The sequence below is a fragment of the Gadus macrocephalus genome, chromosome 8 (genome assembly GCF_031168955.1).
Source record: "Gadus macrocephalus chromosome 8, ASM3116895v1".
In the NCBI taxonomy this organism is placed as follows: Eukaryota; Metazoa; Chordata; class Actinopteri; order Gadiformes; family Gadidae; genus Gadus; species Gadus macrocephalus.
In genome coordinates this window covers 22,360,640-22,386,101 of record NC_082389.1, presented here as the reverse complement: position 1 = coordinate 22,386,101, position 25,462 = coordinate 22,360,640, and the positions used below count along the sequence as shown (strand labels likewise).

General features: G+C 43.9%; 2 protein-coding genes across 2 annotated transcripts in view; one reads left to right on the top strand and one right to left on the bottom strand.

The window, feature by feature from the left end:
- Positions 1 to 1,084: 1,084 nt before the first annotated feature.
- The window catches only part of cdc73 (cell division cycle 73, Paf1/RNA polymerase II complex component, homolog (S. cerevisiae)), a 46,659-nt gene continuing 22,281 nt past the window's right edge, over positions 1,085 to 25,462 (top strand). The window contains exons 1-10 of the mRNA XM_060059917.1: positions 1,085 to 1,257; positions 1,765 to 1,870; positions 1,971 to 2,040; positions 2,126 to 2,188; positions 2,494 to 2,546; positions 4,080 to 4,168; positions 12,314 to 12,527; positions 12,607 to 12,705; positions 18,214 to 18,292; positions 18,448 to 18,512. Coding sequence (XP_059915900.1) covers positions 1,127 to 1,257; positions 1,765 to 1,870; positions 1,971 to 2,040; positions 2,126 to 2,188; positions 2,494 to 2,546; positions 4,080 to 4,168; positions 12,314 to 12,527; positions 12,607 to 12,705; positions 18,214 to 18,292; positions 18,448 to 18,512 — 969 coding nt within the window. The 5' untranslated portion in view covers positions 1,085 to 1,126. The remainder of the gene's footprint in view (positions 1,258 to 1,764; positions 1,871 to 1,970; positions 2,041 to 2,125; positions 2,189 to 2,493; positions 2,547 to 4,079; positions 4,169 to 12,313; positions 12,528 to 12,606; positions 12,706 to 18,213; positions 18,293 to 18,447; positions 18,513 to 25,462) is intronic.
- Positions 19,559 to 23,027, bottom strand: LOC132463629 (beta-1,3-galactosyltransferase 2-like). Its single transcript, XM_060059930.1, has 2 exons — positions 22,149 to 23,027; positions 19,559 to 21,332 (listed from the first exon to the last, which is right to left on the bottom strand). The coding sequence occupies exon 2, from the start codon at positions 21,139 to 21,141 to the stop codon at positions 19,885 to 19,887; it is 1,257 nt and encodes a 418-aa protein (XP_059915913.1). The 5' UTR covers positions 21,142 to 21,332; positions 22,149 to 23,027; the 3' UTR covers positions 19,559 to 19,884.

Sequence of the window (25,462 nt, the reverse complement as noted above, 5' to 3'; positions counted from 1 at the left end):
CCCACTGCTGCTCCGAGATCTCCTACAGTTTAGCCTGGGACCGCAAGGTACCCAGTTACCGTGTGAGGCCACGAGGAGGCACTGTAGGAGTCTTGGTGGTGGAGAGGCTATGTACCGGCAGGAGGAGACTTACGCGCTCTGCTCCTCTTTTCACCCCAAACAGAGGCTAGCCGGTGGCCGTAGCTGAAAGCAGAAAGAAGCAAGCAGAAGCAGCATGCATCATGCACTAACTACAAGCACTACTGCCACAGTACTACTGCACTGACGCTTCACACACACCCTGTGTGTGAAGCTTCACACACACACACACACACACACACACACACACACACACACACACACACACACACACACACACACACACACACACACACACACACACACACACACACACACACACAGGGCCGTCGGACTGGGGGTGTAAGGTGGACAGTTGTGGGGGGGCCCATGGGAATAAAAAAATAAATAAAATCTTTAGGATTCTTTACCTTCCCTAGTGGTAGGAGCCACACACTGCGCTCAGAGGAAATTGCCGCCAGGCTACGCCTGACCTTTGACATTTCTGCACTTTTAGCAATGCTCTGCGCTTTTCATTCAGCTGTCACTTTATTTGTTTCCAACCACTTACTTTTTCTTATATGGTGTGCATATTAACATTGTTTACTCCATTTAGACTTTTGAACTTTTGTTCAAATTCCTTCACTTGATTTAAGCCATTTAACGTTTCTTTATGTCTTAATCTATGTGGCTTTATTAAAAAATATTTTCAACCTCACTTTGTACTACAGCACTCACTGCATTTTCTGCAGGAAATGCATTTTCTAGTTATTATTATGATATCCAAAGGACTTAGGGTTGATAACATGTTGACAAAATGTATAATGAGCCTTATCATTCATCGGGAGAATTGAACATTTTGAATGAAATTATTATAAAATTCTATTTTACAGACAAAACTCTACACATCTCTACAGAAGGAAAATGTACCGCTATTAAGACACGTATTTTTTTTTATATAACAACAGACTGAGGCTGGCACCTAACTGTTCTGAATCAGGCATATAGAAAGGCCACCGTTTTGATAATCGGGGTCCTTCCTCACTCCTCTCTATGAAGACCTGGGAAGATGGCGGACGTATTGAGTGTTCTCCGTCAGTACAATATCCAGAAAAAAGAAATTGTTGCAAAAGGAGATGAAGTTATATTTGGAGAGTTTTCCTGGCCGAAAAATGTAAAGACAAACTATATCATCTGGGGGTATGTCACCGTGTTTCCTTCCATGTTTGTTATGTTTGGCCTGCCACTAAAGAGCCTTGTGGTGCTCTTCGGCTAGCAGTGCTACATGCTAACCACTACGAGGTCCTACGCCAGTCCAACACAGTTCTATTTTATGAATAAAGATTAAAGGCAGACTCGCACGTCCTGTTATTTATTGTTTTCTTTTACTGATCTTGTATAAGCCGTTGTGAAGCTAGCCATCATGTTGATAGTTCACCTCCTGACAGAAGTTTCGACTTTCCAATAACTGTGTTTATATATTGTGATAATTGGACCCATCGATACAGATATGTGTTTCTGTTAAGTGTTGATGGTGTGTACCAGAATCAGAGTCATTCTGCCAGCTGGGCTCCTGGCCCGCGTACGGCATTCTCTCTGTTGCACTACTAGTGATCTGTCAGAATTAATGCACTCTTGGTTTGTTGATCATATTTCCGTTGTTGTTTATGTAATCTATTTGTTAATGACCATATCTGTATCCCTCAGAACTGGGAAAGAGGGGCAGCCCAAGGAGTACTACACACTGGACTCTATCCTGTTCCTGCTCAACAATGTCCACCTTCCTCATTCGTCGTATGTGCGAAGAGCTGCAGTAAGTTATATTGAATCATAAGTCCTTCAGTGTTGTTGTATTTTCAGTGCAAATTATCTTTACCAACTGGTCCGAAGGCTAACTTTGGTTTCCTCCACAGACCGAGAACATTCCAGTTGTCAGGAGGCCTGACAGAAAAGGCTTACTTTCTTATCTCAATGGCGAAAGTTGTAAGTGTTAGGCTACTAGTAAGAACAAACCGCTATTGACACTCGGAGTAAATGAAAACCAATTTGTTTTCCTTTTCATTCACAGCTACTTCAACAAGTATAGACAGAAGTGCCCCAATAGAAATTGGTTTACAAAGGCCAACGCAAGGTGAGTTTTCATTTGTTGGATTATGGGAGGGAAATTAATTCATGATACGTTTGTAATAATTGTCTATATAGCTTGCACTAGTCATGAATGAAGGTTGTACACAAGGTTGAGTTTAATTTGCTGTTATATTTTAACATATCCACAGGTAATTTATATTAAAGGAAATGATTTGTCTTTGGATTGTTTGATTATGGGAATGTTAAAGGCTATCAAAATAGTTTTGTCCCTCTCCACTGACTCCATTGCTAAATGACATGTCATAAGGGACTTCCACAGACGTAACCTTAGTGCTCTGTTGTCTTCAGTAAAAAGAGCTGCAGAAGAGGCCGCCACTGAGGCCAAGAAACCCAGGATTGAGGTAATTCACATCATTTATGAAATATCTGTTGTCATTACTCATGATTGAGTTTCCTTTACAATATGTATTAATTCCATATTAAATTCAGAAATATACTAATCAGTAGGGATCAACTAGGGATGGGCGATATGGCCTAAAATCCATATTGCGATATACTTGCAACCTATTGCGATAACGATATATATCACGATATATAAATCATAATAGAACCATTTCAGAACAGGTTACATAGACTCTAAGGAAAGTCAAACTGCTAAATGTATAAAACAAAAGAAGAAAGAAACTTAGTATGTCGTTTTGAGAACATTTATTGCAAAACTAATCATACAACATAATGTTGTAGCTGCAGAGACTTTAAAAAAAAAAAAAATCTTCTGTGTAATGACGTCTACTTCTCTTAATGAAATTAAAACTGGTGGGGTCTTGTTAATAAAGAAACGAATACTGTGAATTAGGGCAATACGTCCAGTATTAGGCATGGCTATTTTAAATCAAGAAAAATCTTCCAAGTGTGTGCACAGATACTTGCTATTAAAACATACAACAACAAGTGCAAAATGAACGCATATCATTTTGAAATGAACATGAAATGAGCGCAATCACCAGTTCCTCCGTTTCGCTTTCAGCCATATTTACTTAGATGACGATGATGCGTTGAAGCCGGTTGGAGCTCATGGCTCTTTAAATTTCGCGGGTCGCGGACGATGCGTTGCAGCCGGTTGCAGCCGGTTGCAGCTCGTGGCTCTTTAAATTTCGCGGGTCGCGGATGATGCGATGTAGCTGGTTGCAGCTCGTGGCAGCTCGTGGCTCTTTTTAAAATTCGCGGGTCGCGGACGATGCGTTGCAGACGGTTGCAGCTCGTGGCTCTTTATATTTCGCGAGTCATGGATAGATCGCGTCAAACATACATTATCGCGATAGAGCAATATAACTAAAATCTCTATCGTAGGCCATTTTTTATCGTTTATATCGTATATCGTTTATATCGCGCATTCCTAGGATCAACCGATATGGATGTTTTAGGGCCTAGGGCGATACAAATTCCGACTGCAGATTTTCTTGAGCAGATATTTGGAGCGATACTGCTTTTGCTCCCTCAATTTACATCATAAAAATGACACAATGATGATAACAAATGTTACAAGTCTCAATTTAAGGAAGGAACATGAACTGCCTGTCTGTAAATCATCCCAAAAAAATAAAAACTGCGGGAAAAACAAATAACAGCGTGATATATCGGCCGGCTGATATGTCGGTCGATCACACTACTATTAATTTTAGAAGTATGTATATATGAGGGATGAGTTTGGGATTAAAGCTAATAAAATAGGGAATATGGTTGAATGAAATATTTCTAGTAAATTTTTCGCTTGCAATTAATCATTCCAGAAATGTAAATTACATCAAAAATACGTGTGTGGGTGAGGGTGGGTGGGCTGTTATGGCCTTTATCGACAAGCATGTTGTATTTGTTAATTTATCTTCATTAGAGGAGCATCATTTGGTTGATGAGAGAGATGTCTCCTTCAATAGGATGAAGAGCGGGTGCGTCTGGACAAGGAGCGCCTCGCTGCGCGTCTGGAAGGCCACAAAGAAGGAATCGTACAAACTGACCAGATCAGGTAGGAAATGCACTATCAGGGTTTTAAAGGTGACATATTGCGATTTTTTTTTTTTTCAAACAAGTAAACATAATATGAGTTCCAGAAAACATGTTTTTGAAGCTGTTCGCTGGAAAAAGCTTTTGGGAAAAAAAAAGACTTGCCTACTGCTATTCCCCTCTGTTTCAGTCCCTTCAGATTGTGCTGTTTCTGGTGTCTGTAGCTATAAATACAAATGAGCTGTCAGATCGAACCGCAGCATGGAGGAGAGGGGATTGTTGTCGTGAAAATGAAAATCACTCACCTTTCGGCGAAATTCACCGTTTTGAAACCAAAATAGGTGACCTCCGTGAATCGTGTAGATTCGATGAAAAGGGCTGTGATTGGTCCTCTAACAAAATCATTTCCGGAAACGATACTCGGTTTGACTTTGGACCTTATTTATTTTGTACGTTGTTTACTTGTTTACACAGGACCAATAAAATACCAAATTGGATTTTTAAAGCTTTGGAAGTTTATTTACAAAACTATTTACAAATATTTTGTTGTCAACATATAAGATCGATCGGGCGGAGAATTGCAATGCGTATCCGACATCCCGACGGAGAACTTTGAATGCGCAGGCGCGTCGTTAGACCTGGGCATTCGAGGCTATAGCCCCGGATCTTTTGGGAATAGCCCCGGATCGCTGTGCCGTAAAAAAAACATGATAATGCTGAAAATAGCCCCATAGAGTTTACTTCTTTGTGATTGAATTACCAGCAGCCTCAGATGCAACATTGTTGCGAGTGAAAACCGCAAAATTCTGCCGTGTCCATGTATGGGCAGATTTAGATTAATTTGTTGCAAAATTTTGCAAATTCAACGTCGGTATTCTTTCTTCTCTATGCATAGCGGATCTCGTTGATATTGTTGTTTCGTGCTGCCAGCCTTTTAGTGAGATCAGAGAGTGTTGAGAAGGACGGTACCAAAATATCTTTGGTAAGATGGATATAAGAGAGACCCGCAGTGAATTCAACCCGGTCCAATTGACATCGGGTACGTGCATGACAGTGGTACCGTAAAACGTCAATAGCCCGGGCTATTATTTGTTTTCTATCACTGAACTTTCGAACAAAACTCTTGCTCAGCAACGATGGGAAATAGCCTACTATCAAATGCATTATTTAAACCAGTATGAATATTACCGTAGGCCTACATGTTTACCAGGCAGTTGAATAACGCCAGCACACGCACACACACAGGCACGCACGCACACGCAGAGTGGTAATCGGGAGAGTTGGGAGAATTCCCTGTGGCCCGTTAACGTTTCGGGGGGCGCCGGGTCCACATCGCAACCAATTCGATTTTGTCTAGAGGGGAGTAACTGAGCGCCCCCTCCCGAAGTGGTACAGCCCAGGTCGGCCTTGAACTGCGATTGGTCAGAAAGACGTAACAGCTATTGACAACATTAAACTCTCATGCAGGCTCGAACAGAGTGACACACACACACACACATAGTTTTTCACCCACTCGGTATCCAGCTTGTTCCACGCTTAAAGCACCCAGGCTACTATGCGGCGAGCTGGGGCTCTCATGTTCTCCCCTGCTGTGTATTCCTATTCCGCATCCCCTGCCATCCAGTTGTCATCATACGATTCATGTAGACTGGTTTTGAACGGCTGATTCCATGGATGTACTTTGCGTGTGCCGTGTTTTCCCGCCGATGTGGCGAAGCTGTATGGTTATGCTGTTGAGAGCTTAAATAAATGCACTATATAAGTTGACTATGAACAATTATTGAAGTTTAACATTTTGTTCAGCACATTTGACAACTGACAGATGCAATATTGTAGCCAGTGAAAATCGCAAAATTCTGACTTGTACATTAAAGGGCAAATTTAGAATCATTAATGGCAAAATGTTGCAAATTTGATTCTCTATGCAAAGCCCATCTTGTCGATATTGCTGTTTAGTGCTGCTCTAGTTTGCACAGATTCAGGAGACCCGCAGTGAATTCAATTTGAAGGGGGGGGGGGATTTGAGCAAAAGTTCAAAAGTCTAAATGGAGTAAACATGCACACCATTTAAGAAAATGTAAATGGTTGGTTGGAATAAAGTGACAGCTGAATGAAATACACAAAGCATTGCTAAAAAGGCAGAAATGTAAAATGAATTGAACTAAAGAATGATCTGAAAGGTAAAGTGTGTGTGTGTGTGTTTAAGAGAATAGCGAGCCGGTGCGTCATTAAAAGTAGCCCAATAGAGCGGGAAAAACAGCCCATTCTGGCAACACTGCCTGAACGTCCTCCAAAAGTAGCCAAATCTGGCAACACTGCTGAACATCCCCACGCTCCAGCGTCAACGTAAATCAATGAGGCAGACTGAAAACGAAGCCAGTATGAAACTAAAGCTGTGATTCTGAATAAAGTTTAGATTTGTTAAATAGTTTGAACGAAGGTAAACGGTTTAAAAATGATTGAGTTACGAGCCTTAATAAGTAGGTGTGTCCAGGGGGCGGACTGGGGGAAAAAAGTGGCCCGGGAGTTTCTGTCAGACCGGCCCACTCAATACACGGCGCGCGGCCCACTAAGTACACGCCGCGTTGCCCACTCAATGGATCGCGCGTATCGAACAGTCAGTGGCCTTCTGGGAAAAATACCCATACACTTAACATTATTTTGGATGATTACAAAGAAATTACATCATATATGTATGTTTGTTTTTTAATAACATTTGGATCCACCAATTTGCCTGGATGGACACATGGAATAAAATGATTATTGGCTATTGTAACACTCCAAGGTAGGTATAGTTTGCTAGATGAATATGCTTAACTCTTGGCTAGTATCAGTTGGTTATACAAGTATAACTACAAAGCCTTAAGGAATGAATGTCAGCAGAGAAAGACCACACAATAAAGAAACTGGAATCAGAGGGTAGAATTAGTATGAACAATATATTAGAAATGAACAGAACAGAACATACGATGGGGTGTGAACATCAGTGGTATCAGTAGTGTTGCATGCTGGGTGTGTGATTGTTTGTGTGTGTGTAGGGGTGCTGAAGGTGCATAACAAAACAGTAAGTTACATAACGACGTTGCCGAAATTCAGCCGTGGTGCAGAGTTACAGCCACTCCGAGCCAGTCGCACATTGAGCTTCCCCCAAATGCGCTGTTTTGGTGTCTGTAGCTATAATGCAAATGAGGAGGAGCGAGGCGGGTCAAGGAGGAGGGTGGGGGTGTGGCCCTGAGCAGCTTACAGCCACGGTACCATTCGCTCTGTTTACAGTGGATGTATCGCAATGGCGAGGCGCACACAGCCTTTAGCCGTGTTCTGTAAATATACTAGAACACACGGGAGTCCTGGAGCTCTATATCAAAATATTATCATATAGCCTACATAGATCTCTATATCATATAATATATATTATAACGGCCAAAAGATGAGTGAGCCGATATTATGAATCTCAAACGACCGCGTTGGGTTCTCCGACGTTCCTGGTTCTTCAACGTCCTCATCAATGTGAAGTAGACTGAACCACGACAAGGAGGAGAAAGGGATCGTTGCCGGGCAGCGCTTAGGCGCCTCCGGCGGTGGTCCCTCAGCGGGTCTCAAGCTAGAGACATTCGCCGCTAACAATCCCTTTCTCCTCATGGGTTGAGCGCATGCGTAGAACTGGGTGCCGCGTTGCGTGTATGTATGCAAATCCAAATTCTCTACCTCAATCCGCACAGCTGAGAACACTTCGGCTGTGTAAGAACCAATTTAGAGGTGTTTATTAATAAGGTGGAGATCTTTTCTTACTTTGGACTTCCGAAGTCTGTAAAACACATTAGAAGACACTTAAAGGGGACTTATTATACTACCAGGTGTGAGTGTGATTAGCCATTACAAGCCGCTTTGAAAATGTGCAGCTTCTGACATCACAGGTGGGTCTGTCCACCTAGATGTATGACGGATAGATAAGCAACGTTTGCTACAGTCCACTGGGTAGGCTGGTAGACTGATCTATCCAGCACACATCTAGGTGGACACGCCCACCTGTGATGTCAGAAGCTGCACATTTTCAAAACGGCTTGTAATGGCTAATCACAGTCAAACCTGGTGGTATAATATGTCCCCTTTAAAAAAAAATCGAAAAATAGTCACCATGAGTGTGAAGACCGATTGCGAGTAGCAGTATAAAAGTCAGTCAGTGCGATTGGATAGGTATAGCTCTTGGAGAAAATTACGCTTGTGCCGCTGTGTTAACCATTGTAGGGCTGATGCGATGATGGGCGTGGGCCGGTACATAATAGTATTTTGGGCCATCGGCCCACCGGGGATGTCCCCGGTATTCCCGATGGCCAGTCCGCCCCTGGGTGTGTCCTTACATATTTTAAAAACAAATAAAATAGAAACTATCGATCGAGGATGTTGCCGCTCCGATAAATACAAAAATCTAAATAAAAGTATCAAATCACAGTAAGCTTGGTCAATAAAGGGCATACAGCATTGACCATCGACCAATTGTGATGGATGTTAAACTATGGATTTTGGAAACAATTATGCAAGTACACAACTCGACCAAATGCAGTGTTTCCCCTAGATTTTGGTAGCAGCGGTGCTGTGTGTTGGAAACCTAGCAACGCTAGGTAATTTTAAATAATAAACCTTTAAATGGTTATTTCTGGTGAGATTTTTTGGGGATCAATGTACGGATTGAGCTTTCAAGCATGACATAACAACCAACAGAGTCAAGGTTATCTGCTGAGACTAGATCATGGTGCAAATGTGCCTTGAACTTGGCAGAAACATTTATTTATTTTTGCAACGCCGCTGTACTAGACACTACTATATTATGGAAGATAAATCAAGAAAGATCTTTTTTTAATAATGCATCATTTGCCATAATGGTATAATTATCTACGCTTGGCTCTTCATAGCATAGGGTTGGGAGAGTGCTGCTAGGCAGTGCACAGGGCTACTGTACTTACATTGGTATACCTCGTCACACCAATATGCCTAGGTTCAACCTCTCACTTTATTTGAGCTATTTGTTACTCTTTATCTTGACAATATAAAACAGTCTGTATTAGGGATGGGCACGAGTAGTAAATTCCAAACTCGAGTGATCGAAGGAATTCCTCGAGGTTCAATCGAGTACTCGTTTAATCAAATCTATTTTTAGAATGCAACGCATCTGCAGCAGGAATAGGCCTAATGATGAACGGCAATATTACCCACCAAACATGTAATGCTTATTCTCCATCAAAACAGTCAGTTATCAGAGTATTCATTATTTATTTTTGCAAATGTTCAAAACACATTTTCCTTACAAAAATAAATATGCGTCTCACAATTTAAATCACGTCGAACCAAGGCCTGTAACGGTTTAAAAAAAACAACGAAACAAGTAGCCTAACCGTTGCAAATAATTTAAAGCTGCAAATAAAACGGCAGCAAATGGGCCATGGAAATACTCAGCGTTGTGATCTTCTCTACACGGCCGGGACTACAGCTGCGTCTTGCGGCGGAGAAAATAGCTGACACACTTGGTTGCTGCGGATCTGCTTTTCCGAACTCACCGTTGTGTTTCAGGAGCATATGTTGCCGCATAGTACTTACTCTGATAGCTCGCTTTCGCTTGGCATATTTTACATTTCACCTTATGATCTCCTATTTCTTTAAAGTATTTAAATTCTTCGCTGTGCTTTGCTTTAACCGCCATCTCTTAACTTTTTTAATTCTGGTGTGCCTGCACACGGCACGGCACGCAATTTGCTTTTTTCCCACGGCATGCCTTAGTGGCGCCGCACAGAAAATTGATACATTTGCTTCAGAAAACTTTGTTTGTGTGTGTATATGCAAACTCGAGTTTGCCTGTACACCAACCGAGTTCATTTGTAACGAGGAGTACCCGAGTAATCGATTCCTCACGCCCATCCCTAGTCTGTATGTTTGTACTGTTCAGTTACTCAATTCAGACTTTAAAACTTTGAACCTCCATTAAAGGTTGGGTACGCGATTTGCGAAACGCCAGCAGATTTTGAAAATACACAACTCAAATGGTCCTACCCCCTCTCCTTCAACGCTGACTCTGACTCCACCCATTCCAAGTACCTGGACGCGCAATCATGCACGAGCGCGAACAGAGATGCGCGAGAGCGAGCCAGGCTAGCGTAGGTTTTCGTTTAACAACATGGCACTACATTCAGCTGTAAATTGCACCCAGTACCGCGGGAAGTAGGGGTTTTGGGGGTGCTGCAACACCCCCTGTCCGAGGCCCTGTCTTATCACAGAAAACGATCATTTCTAAAAACTCCGGCCAAAGTGGAGATTTCTGAAAACGCCGGTTATGTGTTGTCGTATCAACGGGGAGAAACGGGATTTTAGGTTCTGAAGCGTCACATTATGCACCAGGAAATGCTTAACGTCATGTGAGCGTCCGCTGTACCGTATTGGTCCGAATATAAACACAAACCCCATTGTAATACGACCTATATTTGGAAAAAAGATTCGAAGACCAGATCTTGATTTCATGAATAAATAAATTGTATTAATTGAAATAATATACGAAAATAAAAAGGCATAGAATAAAACACTGCATTGCCACTAAACAGTAGTGCAAATAGGCCGTACTGATGTGTACACCAAAGACTTCCTGACACTCCTCTGCCCCGCTGTGTTCGCTCTGGCTGTGGTCGCTCCGAACTGTTTCGGCCTGTGGCAAAGCGAGTCATCCTCGCTGCTGTCCAAGGCATGTTGAGACGCAGCATTTATTTAATGCTCATATGTCCTAGTGCTGAAAAAAGGTTATATGAAAAAGTGTGAGGGTAGCGGTGGTGCGCTAAACTTGTTCTGTGAGCAGCTGGATGTGAACCATGGTGTGAAGGAAGTGAACACAACGATCGATTTTCAACTGTGCGCGCATGCACTGGTGTAATTGAGCTGCGCTGCTATATATCTTTTTTTATCAATGTGACGAGTTGCGAGTCTAGTGCAGGCCGGGTTTTTTTTCCCAGCACCCCCTGCTGAGAATACGTTCTCGCGGCTATGGTTGCACCAGATGTTATAAACATTAAACGGTCACATAAATCATTACTATTTTTAGAAAATGTATGTTTGTTTCATATAATTGTATTGGAAGTCCTGGTTTTCACTAGGGTTGCCGCGGTGTGGACATTTTCACACCGAGTAATACACTCGTCTCAACACCGGTATTACCGAGTATAAACGGTATAAACTTTGAAACTAGGTCAACCGCCACACAAGCATCGGTTTTTAGACCCTTCTCGTCCTTCAGTTGCCGCAAACGTTCAAAAGCAGCGCCTAGGATTATTCTTGATTTCAGTTTTTCTCTTTCAACGTTTTTATTATCAATTACTCTCTGAAAAAGAGTTTTCCTTCTCTTTGCTGGTGGTGGTGGTGGGGATGGTGGCGTCTTGTCTGCCATGGAAATTGTCTTCTACTGCTAGGTCCAAATGTGGATTAACTAGTTCCAGTAGATACCGCAGGATAACAACAAACAGGAGCTTGCTCTGGGTCACGAGTACTGCACGAAGGGGTCGCGCGCGGGGCGCGGGGGAGGACAGTAAGTACGTTTGATTGACGTACTTACTGTCCAATGAAACTCTGTGGCAATGGATATGATTGGCTGGAGTTTTTCGAGCCCTGCACGTTCCACAGATGATTGACAAGTTTAATTTTCATGTCAGTACTTCTAACTCAGTGGCTGTAAGCGGGTTATGATAAGGATTTCAAGTAATTTTGCAAAAATGGCCAAAAAAGCAAATCACCTATGCAACCTTTAATATACTTATTTTTTCTGATTGACATTATAGGAACATTAAGTTGCATAAATGGTAAACTTTGGATGATACCGAAACTTTAACCTTTTGCCTCCTATGCGTAAACCTATAACCGTACTCCGCATGGGCTGTCACTTCTAAGGCTGCAGGACTCGTTCGGATTATAAAATCAATCAAGTTGTTTGTTGCGAGAGTATAGACGAGGGCAAGAGTTGTGTTGGGCCATAACAAATGATTGATTTAGGGGAAACTGCATTTCCGATAAATTTCACTGCTGTCGCTGCTTTAAACCATATTTATTTTGGAAGCCATCAAACCACTTAAGTGACGTTAGTTCATCATTGGGCCTCAGTGTTGAGGGTTGACGTGACCCCCTTTTCCGTGCGCGACAGGTCTTTGTCGGAAGCCATGTCAGTTGAAAAGATTGCCGCCATCAAGGCAAAGATTATGGCCAAAAAGCGGTCCACCATCAAGACGGACCTCCACGACGACGTCACCCAGAAGCAGAGGAGCTTCGTGGACGCTGAGGGGGCCGTCACTAGGGACATCGTGAGCAGGGAGAGGGTCTGGCGCACCAGGACCACCATTCTCCAGAGCACTGGAAAGGTCTGCCGGAGCTTCCCTCATCACCTACCCTCTGCCAACGGGAAGCGTATCTAAAGCTGATTGTCTGATTCACTTGCAGAACTTCTCAAAGAACATCTTTGCCATCCTCCAGTCGGTAAAGGCCAGAGAGGAAGGCCGTGCGCCAGAGCAGAGGCCTGCACCAAACGCAACTCAAGTGGTATGTACTACGTAGCATTTTGGTCCTTAAACCTTCACAAACCCATGGTTGGCATCATGGGTTTGATTAACGTAAATGATGGGTATTAGGGGGCTGAACGGTTCCAAAAAATTGTAAACGGTTACACAACCCCTTTTTTTTTCTGTGTACGCGACGTTAAACGTTTTTTTTATTAATTAATGAATGTTTTTTTAAGTAAACCGAAGTCGTGCTCACTTGGTTTAACTTCGTTCTATAGGGGGATTATTTGTTTATCAACACGGCGGATGCGCGAGCAGAATGATCGCAAAAAGATAATTTGTTTGACCGGTTGCCATGGTTATCTCCGTGTGGTTAATTTGCAGTGTTAATTAATAATAATAATAATAATACATTTCATTTAGAGGCGCCTTTCAAGACACCCAAGGTCACCTTACAGAGCATAATAGTCATCATACATTTTTTAAAAAAAACAACATTGTGGAAAAAATAAATAAATAAATAAATAAATTAACATAAGCAATAAGAAATAAATTAGGATGTTGTCTGCTTACTGTTTCATTAAACTGTAATCAGAAAACGCGGTTATATGCTATAGTCCCTATAATATCTGTGGTATAAAGACTCGGACCAATTTCAAATTATAAATATGTACACTTTATGTTGAAAGTATAGTTCGTTGCGATTCCCATTGAAACGAATGGCGCAGTGATTATTCTTCACACGAGAGCTAGTAAATTAAGAATAAATGGTATAAAATGAAAGGTCCCATGACATGCTATTTTATGTATTCTTTAATATAGGTATTAGTGGGCAACTAACACAGTATTCAAAGACGTTCCCGAAATTCAGCCGTGGTGCAGAGTTACAGCCACTCCGAGCCAGTCGCACATTGAGCTTCCCCCAAATGCGCTGTTTTGGTGTCTGTAGCTATAATGCAAATGAGGAGGAGCGAGGCGGGTCAAGGAGGAGGGTGGGGGTGTGGCCCTGAGCAGCTTGCAGCCACGGTACCATTCGCTCTGTTTACAGTGGATGTATCGCAATGGCGAGGCGCAGACAGCCTTTAGCCGTGTTCTGTCAATATTCTAGAACACACGGGAGTCCTGGAGCTCTATATCAAAATATTATCATATAGCCTACATAGATATCTATATCATATAATATATATTATAACCGCCAAAAGATGTGTGAGCCGATATTATGAATCTCAAACGACCGCGTTGGGTTCTCCGACGTTCCTGGTTCTTCAACGTCCTCATCAATGTGAAGTAGACTGAACCACGACAAGGAGGAGAAAGGGATCGTTGCCGGGCAGCGCTTAGGCACCTCCGCCTCCGATGGTGGTCCCTCAGCGGGTCTCAAGCTGGAGACATTCGCCGCCAACAATCCCTTTCTCCTCCATGTCGTGGTTCATGTTCTTGAGGGAGTCAAAGCCAAAGTTCCTTCCCCCCAATTCATTCTCAACCTTGGCTGAGATAACCCCCAATACGAGTCTCGTTGTAGAAATACCAGAGACGAGAGTCCGACAGAACGGTTATCCAAATAACAAGGAAGTGTACAACACTTGCGTTACAGTCCTGGAGCTCTATATCTAAATAATATCATATAATACATAGAAATCTATATCATTTAAGACATATTATCACGGCCAAAAGCGGTGTGCGCCTCCAGACGATATAATGAATCACAAACGACTTTGTCGGGTTCTGCAACGTCTCTGGTTCTTCCACTTTCACATCAACCTGAAGTCGACTGAACCGGGCGCTGCCTGCTGCCGGCTGCCCGCTGCCGGGCGATGGTGCCTCGCGGCAACCGGCGGCATGTCGCAGTTCATGTACTTCAGCCAGTCAAAGCCAAAGTTCCTTTCCCCCAATTCCTTCTCAACCATGGCTCAGATAACCCCCACAACAGTCTCGTTGTGGAAATACAAGACACGTCAAAGAACCGACAAGAAACACTTGCGTTACAGTGTGTGTATTCACACAAACACACACACATGTGGCGCTCGCACAGTCGAGTCTCATTGGCGAGCCAACATCTCTGGGCGGGCCAGGCAGAGTAAGGGGAGGAGCTGAGATTCCTGATGACGTCAACAATACAGAAATTCCAAATCAGCGCACTTGAGCCTCCGTTTTTTTCAAAGGCGAGCAGAACAGCTAGTGCTCGTTTTACACCAAACGCAAGTTTTAGCAATTGGGGGACTATAGGCAGGCTAGGGGAACTCATATTTATGTTATAAAACCTCATAAAGTGAGATTTTCATGTCATGGGACCTTTTAAATTAAACTGGCGTGCGAATTAATTAATGCAATGCCGAACTAATGTTAGTTACTCGATCTGTTCGTTGATTGGTCAACAGAATCGCACTTCCGTGAGACAGGGGGAAAATAACCAAACACATTATCCGCGAGGTATTTCTGGACAAAGGCGAAAGGTTTGTTTATTGAAGAAAAATGACGCACAAAAGTTTGCGTCCTTCTTGGACGTCCTACATTTTTTAATCTTTGTTCATTGTGTGCGCGTTCTTTTTCCTTGGATTTATTAGCAGGCTACACTGTGTCGGGCTGCTATGAGGTCACAATGCTAACGTAGCTGCCGCGGCTATCGCGATCCGGTTTAAACCCCCCTACCGGCTTGTTCGCACTACCTCCGTCCGTCGACGGATCTCATTGACTTTGCATGGGGCGCTCGCGAAATTAATTGAGGGTCCGTCCATTCGGCTCCGTGGCCTGCTTCAAACAGCTGAGAAATTTTCAACTTTTCAGGCAGTGGAGGATCCGTTGGCCAATCAGATTGCGGTCATGCAAATACACGCATTTCCTGAATCCATTTTGCAATAACAAGCAGGAAGAAGACATTTCTTTTTTTAAAGAAATGTTGAATGATAGGATTGTTTTTAGTCACCTGTTTGTGTCATCTTTTGTATTTATATCCACACATCAGCTTTGTAGCGGGAAGCGATTTGATTGGCTGCAGTATGCGTCTACAAAGACTAGTCCACTATGCGTCAGAAACGCACTCGGTCATCCGTCGACGGACGCATGTTGTGTGAACAAGACGGGAAGGTACTGTCGGCGGTGGGAATGCGAGCCGTAACTGAGCTGCGCCGAAACGCACCTTCACTACTCCACCAAGTAGTGGTGGAGTAGTGAACCGATCCGCACCCATAAGTGGAAATGCGCCATAAGGGTACTGTCGGCGGTGGAAATGCGAGCCCTAACTGAGCTGCGCCGCACCTTCACTACTCCACCAAGCAGCCCCGAATCGACCCGCGCCCTCCGGTGCAAATTCTGTGCACTTTGCACTATCATAAATAACACGTGCTCAAATTTCAGTTTTATAACTGATTGTCTTATTTTGTTTACAAGTTACGGATGCAGTCTGGAGATGATGTGGGGTTCTTATTGTTTAATGTTTGCACCTTAGATTACACAGTTCAGGCTGTTGCAGCTAGCTCGGGGGAGAGACTGTATGACACTAGGTGGTACAACCTGAGATAAAAAAAAAAAAAAAAAAAATTGCATTCTGCATTTTTGTTTTTTCTTTTCCCTTCATTGAACCAAACTCGTACCGAACCTTGATGTCTGAACCGAGGTATGAACCGAACCGTGAATTCAGTGTACCGTTACACCCCTGCTATCAGTTGATGGCGTTAAAATGGATAATATTAGGGGCCACTCACACTAGGGCCGTTTGCCTGTTCCGTGCTTCAGGAAGATTCGGCACGATTCCCCCCCTCCCCACTCCCCCTGCTGGCCCATGGTCACACTGCTCCCAAAGGCCGTGGCCTGGGCACGATTGCTCCTTCATACATACGTCATCACGTCGTAATACGATAAATACGTCATCACCAAGCGTCCTCGCCGCCATAACAACAATGGAGAACAACAACGTGAATGCTGTCGTCGGCCCAAATTTCAAGTAAACACTCGACTTCACTATCGCACCAACGTAAACCCACTCGTGAACCGATTGCCGCCATTGTTTAAAATGATTGTTGCGGGGAAGAAGGGCATGGACCTATAAAGAAAGAAGGGTCGCGCAAGGACTACGTCGTCCAGCTCACGTTGCGTATCCGCGCGTCATCTCATTAGCCTCTGTACTTTGGCCACGGCACACCTCTCCCAAGTGTCCCGTGGCCAAGGGGCTGTTCCGTGCTGGAATATGGATGGCGTGGTCACACTAGCCAAACGTTCTAGATTTTAGTATGCAAATGAGCTCGGGCACGGCGCCGCGGCCCTAGTGTGAGTGGCCCCTTACTGTGCGTTCACACCAAAAGCGAATTGCGCTTCAAAGACACTATGGTCGCTCATGAAAAATCGCTGCGAATATTTCTTTTCGCTTTTGTCGCTCATGACGTACAATTCAATTTTGCCGCATTTAAAGGAGCCGTATGCTTTTAGTACAGACAGCCATATCAAAGACTGAACTCCCATACACTACATATTGCAGGGACGGTTTTGCTTGTTGGATAAAGTGCTTCGACAGCAAGCAGGACAGTGATTCCCCTCCCTTGATTCCCCTCCCTATATATATATATATATATATATATATATATATATATATATATATATAAATTTATTATTATATATAAAAAAAAAATCCTAAAATGTAATTACAACCGAGAACAAGAAAACGTTGCGTGCTGTAGTAAAAAATCATGATCTGCACTCATTCGTCAAACAAATTGACATTGGCGCACATGGCTAATTTGCATAGGTGCACAGGACTGGCTGGCTCCGTAAGGCAAATAATGGAACATATTTATCTAATAATAATACATTTTATTTATACTGCACTTTATATTCAAGAATCTCAAAGTGCTTCAGAGAAAAAAATACCAAAAAACTATTAAAAAAGGGGGAACCTCAAAGAAAGTTTAGCTGAATGCTCTTTTAAAGAGATCTATCTAGGCCTATCTGTCTAACTATCTATCTATCCATCTATCAACGCGTGTGTCGTTTTATTGTGATGTATTTTGTGTCTGTCCAGTCAGACTTGTCTCCCTTGACTTTAAAATAAGCTATAATTTATTTATTCATTACCTCTTCATTTTCGCTGCTATTTGCACATAAAACAGAATGTAAATATTTTATTGTAAATTTGTGAATATAACCCACTAAGAGATGTCCACTTTTACTTAGAGATGTCCACTACTTACTTTATTCTTACTTTTATTTTATTTATAATCTTATCTTCTATGCTTGTAATTTATATTTGTACGGAGCATCTGGAACGAAACAATCTCCCCCCAAGGGATCAATAAAGTTTTCTGATTCTGTAACAGCGACATGTGGATTCTCAACTGTTTCATGCGTTCTACATCGTAATGGTGGGGTTATTGTGGGTTTTGGCCCCTTTCTGAAACATTTCTTAAAGTATAGTATCGCTAGTGTTGCATAAATATTCATGATGCTAGTTTATGTCAATAAAACAACAGGAATGTGCCTCTATGTGATCTGTACAACAGTATTGAGAGTATTGAATGAGTTTTGTTTTGAATAGTTGTACATTCCTTTTCCTTCTCAGGACCCGTCTGCCAGAAGCAAACAGCCGGTGCCTGCTGCCTACAACAGATACGACCAGGAGCGCTTCAAGGGGAAGGAAGGTCAGTCTGCTGGTTCTCCGTGCCAACACACACGGTGTTGATGCTAACTTAAAGTGCTGTAGGATCAATACAACGGTCCAATGTTGCTTTATCACTTGTTCCGGTTGCGTTGAAGATGCCTAAGGCTTTTGGTTTACCTGTTTTCATTTCTCTAGAAACTGAGGGCTTCAAAATCGACACCATGGGAACCTACCACGGCATGACCCTGAAGTCTGTGACGGTAAGATCCAAGAATTGTGGTTTAATGCTGTTAATGCCTTCTGTGTTTCGTCATTGAATATGTGGAAGGTAAGCTGACTAGTTGAAACAATGCTTAAAATGGAATCGCCTACCTTAATGTGCGCACTTATTGTATGTTGTACTTAGTTATAGTTCTTGGTTGTGTAGCATCTTATCCTATGTTTTTTTGTTGTATTCAGGGAATGGTTTAACCTTGCGATTGTTAGTGCTTGGCACTTGGTTCTCACTTTGGCTTTGACTCCCTGAAGTACATGAACCACGACATGGAGGAGAAAAGGATTTTTGGCCGCGAATGTCTCCCGCTTGAGCCCCGCTTGCCGCTGCCGAGGGACCACCGCCTCGGCGCTGCAGGAGGCGGTGGTGCCTAAGCGCTGACCGCTGCCGAGGCTTTGGTCCCTCAGCAGCGAGGCTCCGGCGTGAGACAACCGCGGTCAACAATAGCGGGCGAAATCCTTTTCTCCTCCATGTCGTGGTTCATTCTACTCCGGATTGATGTGGACGTGGAAGAACCAGAGACATCGGAGAACCCGACGCGGCCGTTTGAGATTCATAATATCGTCTGGAGGCTCACAGCTTTTGGCCGTGATAATATATATTATATCATATAGATAGCTATGTATAATATGATATTATTTAGATATAGAGCGTGTGTTCTGGAATATTTACAGAACATGGCTAAGGCTGTGTGCGCCTCGCCATTGCGATACATCCACTGTATACAGAGTGCATGGTACTGTGGCTGTAAGCTGCTCAGGGCCACACCCCCACCCTCCTCCTTGACCCGCCTCTCCTCTTCATTTGCATTAAAGCTACAGACAACGAAACGGCGCATTTGGGGAAAGCTCAATGTGCGAATGGCTCGTAGTGGCTGTAATTCTGCACCACAGCTAATATCTATATATTAGCCGTGGTGCACTAATATCTATATAAAAGCATCAATAAAGTAGCATGCCATTGAATCTTTAAGAGTAAGTGGTTAACTAGTGGTTAGTTCTTCCAGCTGACATTCAAGACTGAAGCGACTAATTCATGATAATATGGATGTTTGAATTTATTGATTTACTTGAGCATGCCCATGAGAGCACAGGGGTATGATGGACGTAAAGCTTGCATCGTAACAAAACGGCACATTTATTTCTTCTTGAACAGCTTTTTTTTTTTGTTGGCCATCAGGGTTTAAACATTTTTGTATTTTATTCATTGAAAGCATAACATCTTCCACTTTCTTTCTTTAAAACCCCATCTGTTTTGAGGTTTCCATTTGCTTACTGGGATATATGGGAATCCTTATCCGAATAAGTGTTTCATCTGTATGGACCAACGTGAAGTCCCCTCCCCACCAGAGTGTGTTGTTAGTGGGCTCTGCCTTGGTGCAGCCTTCCCATTTTCTCCTTTAAAGAGTTGATGCAGGCATGGTGCTTGTTGATCTGCAGGTGATTCCAGTACTTGATCAGTTCGCTAGGATGGAACCCATGGGAGGTGATGAGGTGGCTATACTTGCAGCTAGAGTAGGACACCCTCCAGTGGTTGAACAGGAACTCGTTGGGCGGAGGCACTGGCTCTAACCCTAACCTGGCCAAGCAGATCCCCACATACACGTCCTCCAGGTGCAGGTGCTGGATGCTCAGAGAGGCTCTGTACACTTTGCCCGCCAAGTCTCCAGAGAACACGTACCCCGTCCCAGAGCAGAAGGTGGGGTACTTGTCGCTGGGGTACAACTCCTGCGACATGTACCACTTGCTGTTCTCGTTTCTGTTTGGCGCGAAGCCTCTCATGTTGTTGCCTGTAAAGAAGTCTCTCTTCTTGAGCAGTGGCCTGAGCAGCTTGTGGATGAGGTACTCTGTGTTGACGAACATGTCACTGTCTGTCTTCATGACGTAGCTGGCCCGCCGGCAGTGCCGCGCCACCCAGTTCATCCCCATCAGGGTCTTCACCGTCAGGTTGTTGTATGCATCCAGGAAGTCCTGCTGGATGATGTCGTGGTGCCGAAGGCTTTCCGCTTCCAGCATCTTCTGCTGCAGGTGTCCCAGCTGCCCTTCGTTGGCTCCCAGCAAGAACAAGCGGGCGATTCCAATTCCGGGGGTCACACTCTCGTTACCCCACGTCTGTCGAATGGCATCCCTGGCCTCCACCTGGCGAGCCTCTGTGGCTATCAGCAACACCAGGAAAGGTGGAGCTTCCCCCTCTGGGCATTTGTCTGGCTCGTTGATGATGTAGGGGTATGGCCCGGAGGTGAGCCTGCCGCTCACGCCTCCCTCTGCGCTCTGGCTGGCATTTTCAGCGTTCAGTGTCATGTTGAGCACCAGGTCGTCCTGTGGTGAGGCGTTGGAATCCTCCTGGAGGGAGCTGACGTTGTTGTTTGTCTTGAAGTTGGGCTGTGCATCGATGACGAATCTCCACAGGCTGCTTCGGGAGCTGAGGTTCCCTTTGGCCTTGGTGGAGTGTAGCCCGCCACTGTCATAGTCCATGGGATGGCCTGTCCTCCACGGGGTGCCTGTCAGCCCCGGCAGCCAGTCCTGGTGGACCAGAAAGACCAGCACTCCTAGCAGGGAGAGTAGATACAAGAGACCTGCCATGTAGGTGCAGCAGTGACGCCGCCTCCACTGCATGTTGTCTTGGGTGGGGTGAGACCGTTGGATCCAGTGGGGGCCACACTCCTCCAGTCAGTGGTCGTTTGCTCCTGAGGCCTGGAGATGATGGGTTTGGCATGGATCTCTAGGTCCAATGTTTATGTCCAGCTTCCATGGAAGTCTATCCCGCTCCGAGGTTTGGGCCCGCCGCCATGTTGCAGTGTTGTTATCTAGGAGAGGGATAGGGTATGTAAAATCCGATATTAAAAAATAATAATACTGGAGTTGCTCTTGTCACATTATAGTTTAGGGATTATGTTTGTTGGGACTTTCTCTGTGTTGCTTTGTATTTTTAGTTGCTCATTCATTTAACAAGTGCTTGGGTTCTGAATGTTATCTGAGCCCAAAAACTTGTTTAACTAAAAATAGAAAGTCAAATAGATGGTGTGTGGGTTTCTTCAGGAAGGATGTAAATACAGATGGCCACACCCTTGTGCAACAGTCATATTCACATTATCTAGTCTAACTGTCTTCATCTGCACTGACCTGATTCAACCAGAAAGATTGCCTTTCAATGCAAAGAGGATTTAAATATTGTACAGTACAACATTTGCTAAAATGCCGTTGACTATTGCAAGATGCTGAGGCGGCTGGTGTGTAATCAAGACAGCCTATCCGTTTGCTTTGTCGTTAGTTGGCCACTCACCCCTCGGAGTGAGGAGTGTTGTCACATTGTACCGAATGACACACACTAGCCTCTTAAAGGAGCCCCACGAGACAAAGAGCTGTTTGTAAGAGCTCACAAAGCCACGGGAAGACCTGAAGCCCAGCTCTCATGGATGAGTTACCAGTAGTGGAACGAATTAGGGGAACTTTTTTATTTGTATCTCATCTGGCACAAGTTTTTCGCTCGATTAAAATAATATATATATAATATGTACACAAGTAATATGTCATCATTAGGGTTACTGTCTACTGGTAGGTGGGCTTAAACCATTCGGTTGTATTAACCCTGTGTCAACTCAAGTAATGAGCTGAAACCTCACCGTGTCATGGCAGAATCCTGTCATTGAAGGATTCCATTCCCAGTCCCAAACGCTGGTCCCCGTCGGACCTTAAGGCGTCTTGTGTCACACGGCTGCTCAGGGTCAGCTAATTTGGCCTTCTTTTCTGTCATTGAGTTTCAAGTAGTCCATGCTCTTTAACCACATCAGTCACTGAACTGCCATTCAGATGGAGGGTTATGTTCTGATTCCGCAAGGGGGTCCTGGTGTAGGTGGAGCCCTGCCAGCATTCAGTCCACGTAACGGCTCCGCACATGAGGAAGTCTGCGGGCAGGGCCCTGAGAGTCCTCCATCGCTGGTCGTCTGCCTGTGGCGCTGTCCCCTTGGCTGTGGTGAAGGGGAGGTGGCTATGAGAACTGTGGTTCTGCTGCTGTTGTCACTCTGGCAAGCCCTGTGATGGTCGCTTGCATGATTGAGGAGGGGGAGGGGTTACTGCAAAAACGGCACCCCCGGTCCCTGTTCAAGTGTTGTCGAGGCAGACGGATGGAGATGAGGGTCCGTGGCCACTCTAGATTTCAGTTTGGCGTCCGCTCTGTGCTAGCCCTCCTCTCAGATTGTGTAATTCTAGTTGTAGCGCTGTCTCAGCTTACCAGTTCTACTGCTGCATCACCCCGAGTGATGCCCTCTTCCCTCTATATCTCCATCCGTCGTCGACCTCCCCCGCGCCGTGTGCCATGGCGCTTCTGTTCTGGAAAAACACACTGAGGGGTTTGATGAAAGTGAGTGAGCGAGCGAGGAGGAGAAGTAGGAGGCTGGGCTCTGTGTGCTTGGTCTGATGCTCCAGGCTGCGTGTCAATAATCCCCTCCTCCTCTTGTGCTCTCTCCCCTCGCTCTCCCTCGTTCTCTCTCTCTCCCCCTCTTCGTTGCTCCATCCCCCCACCGCTGCTACTTTTTTTATATTTTCTTCCTTTTCCTGTCGCTGTTGCCGTGGCACCCTGTTCAGTCGTCAGGGCGGGGTGTGATGATGTTGGTTGTGGGGTGCGGGGCGCTCCTGACTGACGCCCATCCTGCAGTAGTCATAAGCATGTGTGCAGCCGCAGTAATATGAGGTTAACGCCGTTCCAAAGGACTTTCTTTGTTACCTAACAATAGCTTTGCACCATTATTTATTCTTGCATATAAATAGATCTTGATGTGTATCTCTATTGATCTATAGATAAAATTAGATGGATATCTTTCAGCCGCGAAGATATTATCAATCTTGATTTAACTTATTTTCTATGGGACAATCTTTTCCCCATCACTGTTGTCAAGTCCCTACAATTTATTTCATGGTTTCACTTCCTTGGAAACCAAGCCTCAAGTTGAAATGAAAGGTTCTGATTTTGGTCAGACAACCAAACTGTGGGTGGGGTTTAGCATTGCTATTGCCAGACCAAGCTCAATCGTAGAATGAACGTTGGTCTGGGGAAGCTGCTGTCATTTTCTTCAGCACAAGAGGCGTTATTAATGGGCCAGTTCAAATGACTACGCAATTGGCTGCTTGCCGTCGCTTCACTTTCATCATTGAGTTAAACCAGCCAATAGCGCGCCAGGGGGAAAAGCCAGCTTGGTGATTGGCTCCTGCAAAAACGTCTCAGAAGTAGAAAGAAATGGATTGCTCTTCTCCAGACCCTTCTGCAGGGCGAACTCAAATCCCTGGCAGAATGGGCGGGGCTACCCAGTCTAGGTGGGGGTAGTATGTATATATAGAGCTAACTCAGGATGTGGGGAGCCAGCAGCATGTGTTTCCAGTGTGGCACTGGCTGCCAGGGCCCTCTGTACATGTTAAACTCTCTCCCCCTGAAGGATATCATAGTTCAGTTATTACTTTTGATTAAATGTCTGAACTCTTTCCAATAGAGTGATTGAGCAGACATTATACACCAGGGATTTCCAACCTTGTACTATGAAAAGACTTTCTAGTCTGGCCATTTGTGTGTATCAGAGGGGAGGGTGCATTACCACATGCCAAAGCTTGTAGCGTCGCTGATGACTGATTGGGAGACCAGACTTCATAGTCGTTTGTCGGATTACAAATGATTGGGTTATGGGGGAAGTGGAGCGAACTTTTATACACTTTTATACACTTCGAAAGCCTTGCTACAGATGTGCATCATGTAATGAAACATTGAACAGAAACCAAATGTAGCAAAAGTAACCTATTTTGAATGGCTTGAATGGTAGAGAGCTGCCATTGCAGCTTATCGGGCCCTTTGTTTCATTACAACCATTGCAAAATGTTCAATGGGTTGACATATTTTTCTTATAATGCCAATAGTATTTTATGTGTAGATATTCATTCGTATGGTAAGTATGCCAATCTTTTTTCAGTATTCGGATTTTCGTATTTTATCTTCCAAATTTTAGATACCAAAATATGAATGTTTTTATTAAAGTCTAAGCATATTTGAGCATGCATAAGACTGTATGACTGAATTATTATTTGTTAGTTTCTGATAGTTCGGTACTGTTAGGATACTTAAGCCATTTACCCCCAGCCATCATCGCTTTTAATTTTCTTTCTTCTATTCATTTATTAAATTTATAACTTATTTAGCAGCCATTTCGATGTTCAAGTGAGTCCAAAAGACACACAAAGCCATACCTACTTGGTTATTCAGAGTTTCCCACAGCACCTTACAGCTTAGGCGGCCTCCCAGTAGGGATGGGCGATATGGCCTAAAATCCATATTGCGATATACTTGCAACCTATTGCGATGACGATATATATCACGATATATAAATCATAATAGAACCATTTCAGAACAGGTTACATAGACTCTAAGGAAAGTCAAACTGCTAAATGTATAAAACAAAAGAAGAAAGAAACTTAGTATGTCGTTTTGAGAACATTTATTGCAAAACTAATCATACAACATAATGTTGTAGCTGCAGAGACTTTAAAAATAAAAAAATCTTCTGTGTAATGACGTCTACTTCTCTTAATGAAATTAAAATTGGTGGGGTCTTGTTAATAAAGAAACGAATACTGTGAATTAGGGAAATACGTCCAGTATTAGGCATGGCTATTTTAAATCAAGAAAAATCTTCCCAAGTGTGTGAACAGATACTTGCTATTAAAACATACAACAACAAGTGCAAAATGAACGCATATCATTTTGAAATGAACATGAAATGAGCGCAATCACCAGTTCCTCCGTTTCGCTTTCAGCCATATTTACTTAGATGACGATGATGCGTTGAAGCCGGTTGGAGCTCATGGCTCTTTAAATTTCGCGGGTCGCGGACGATGCGTTGCAGCCGGTTGCAGCCGGTTGCAGCTCGTGGCTCTTTCAATTTTGCGGGTCGCGGAT

Coding starts and splice junctions, on each gene's coding strand:
- LOC132463629 (XM_060059930.1), bottom strand. CDS start 21,141: ATGCAGTGGAGGCGGCGTCACTGCTGCACCTACATGGCAGGTCTCTTG.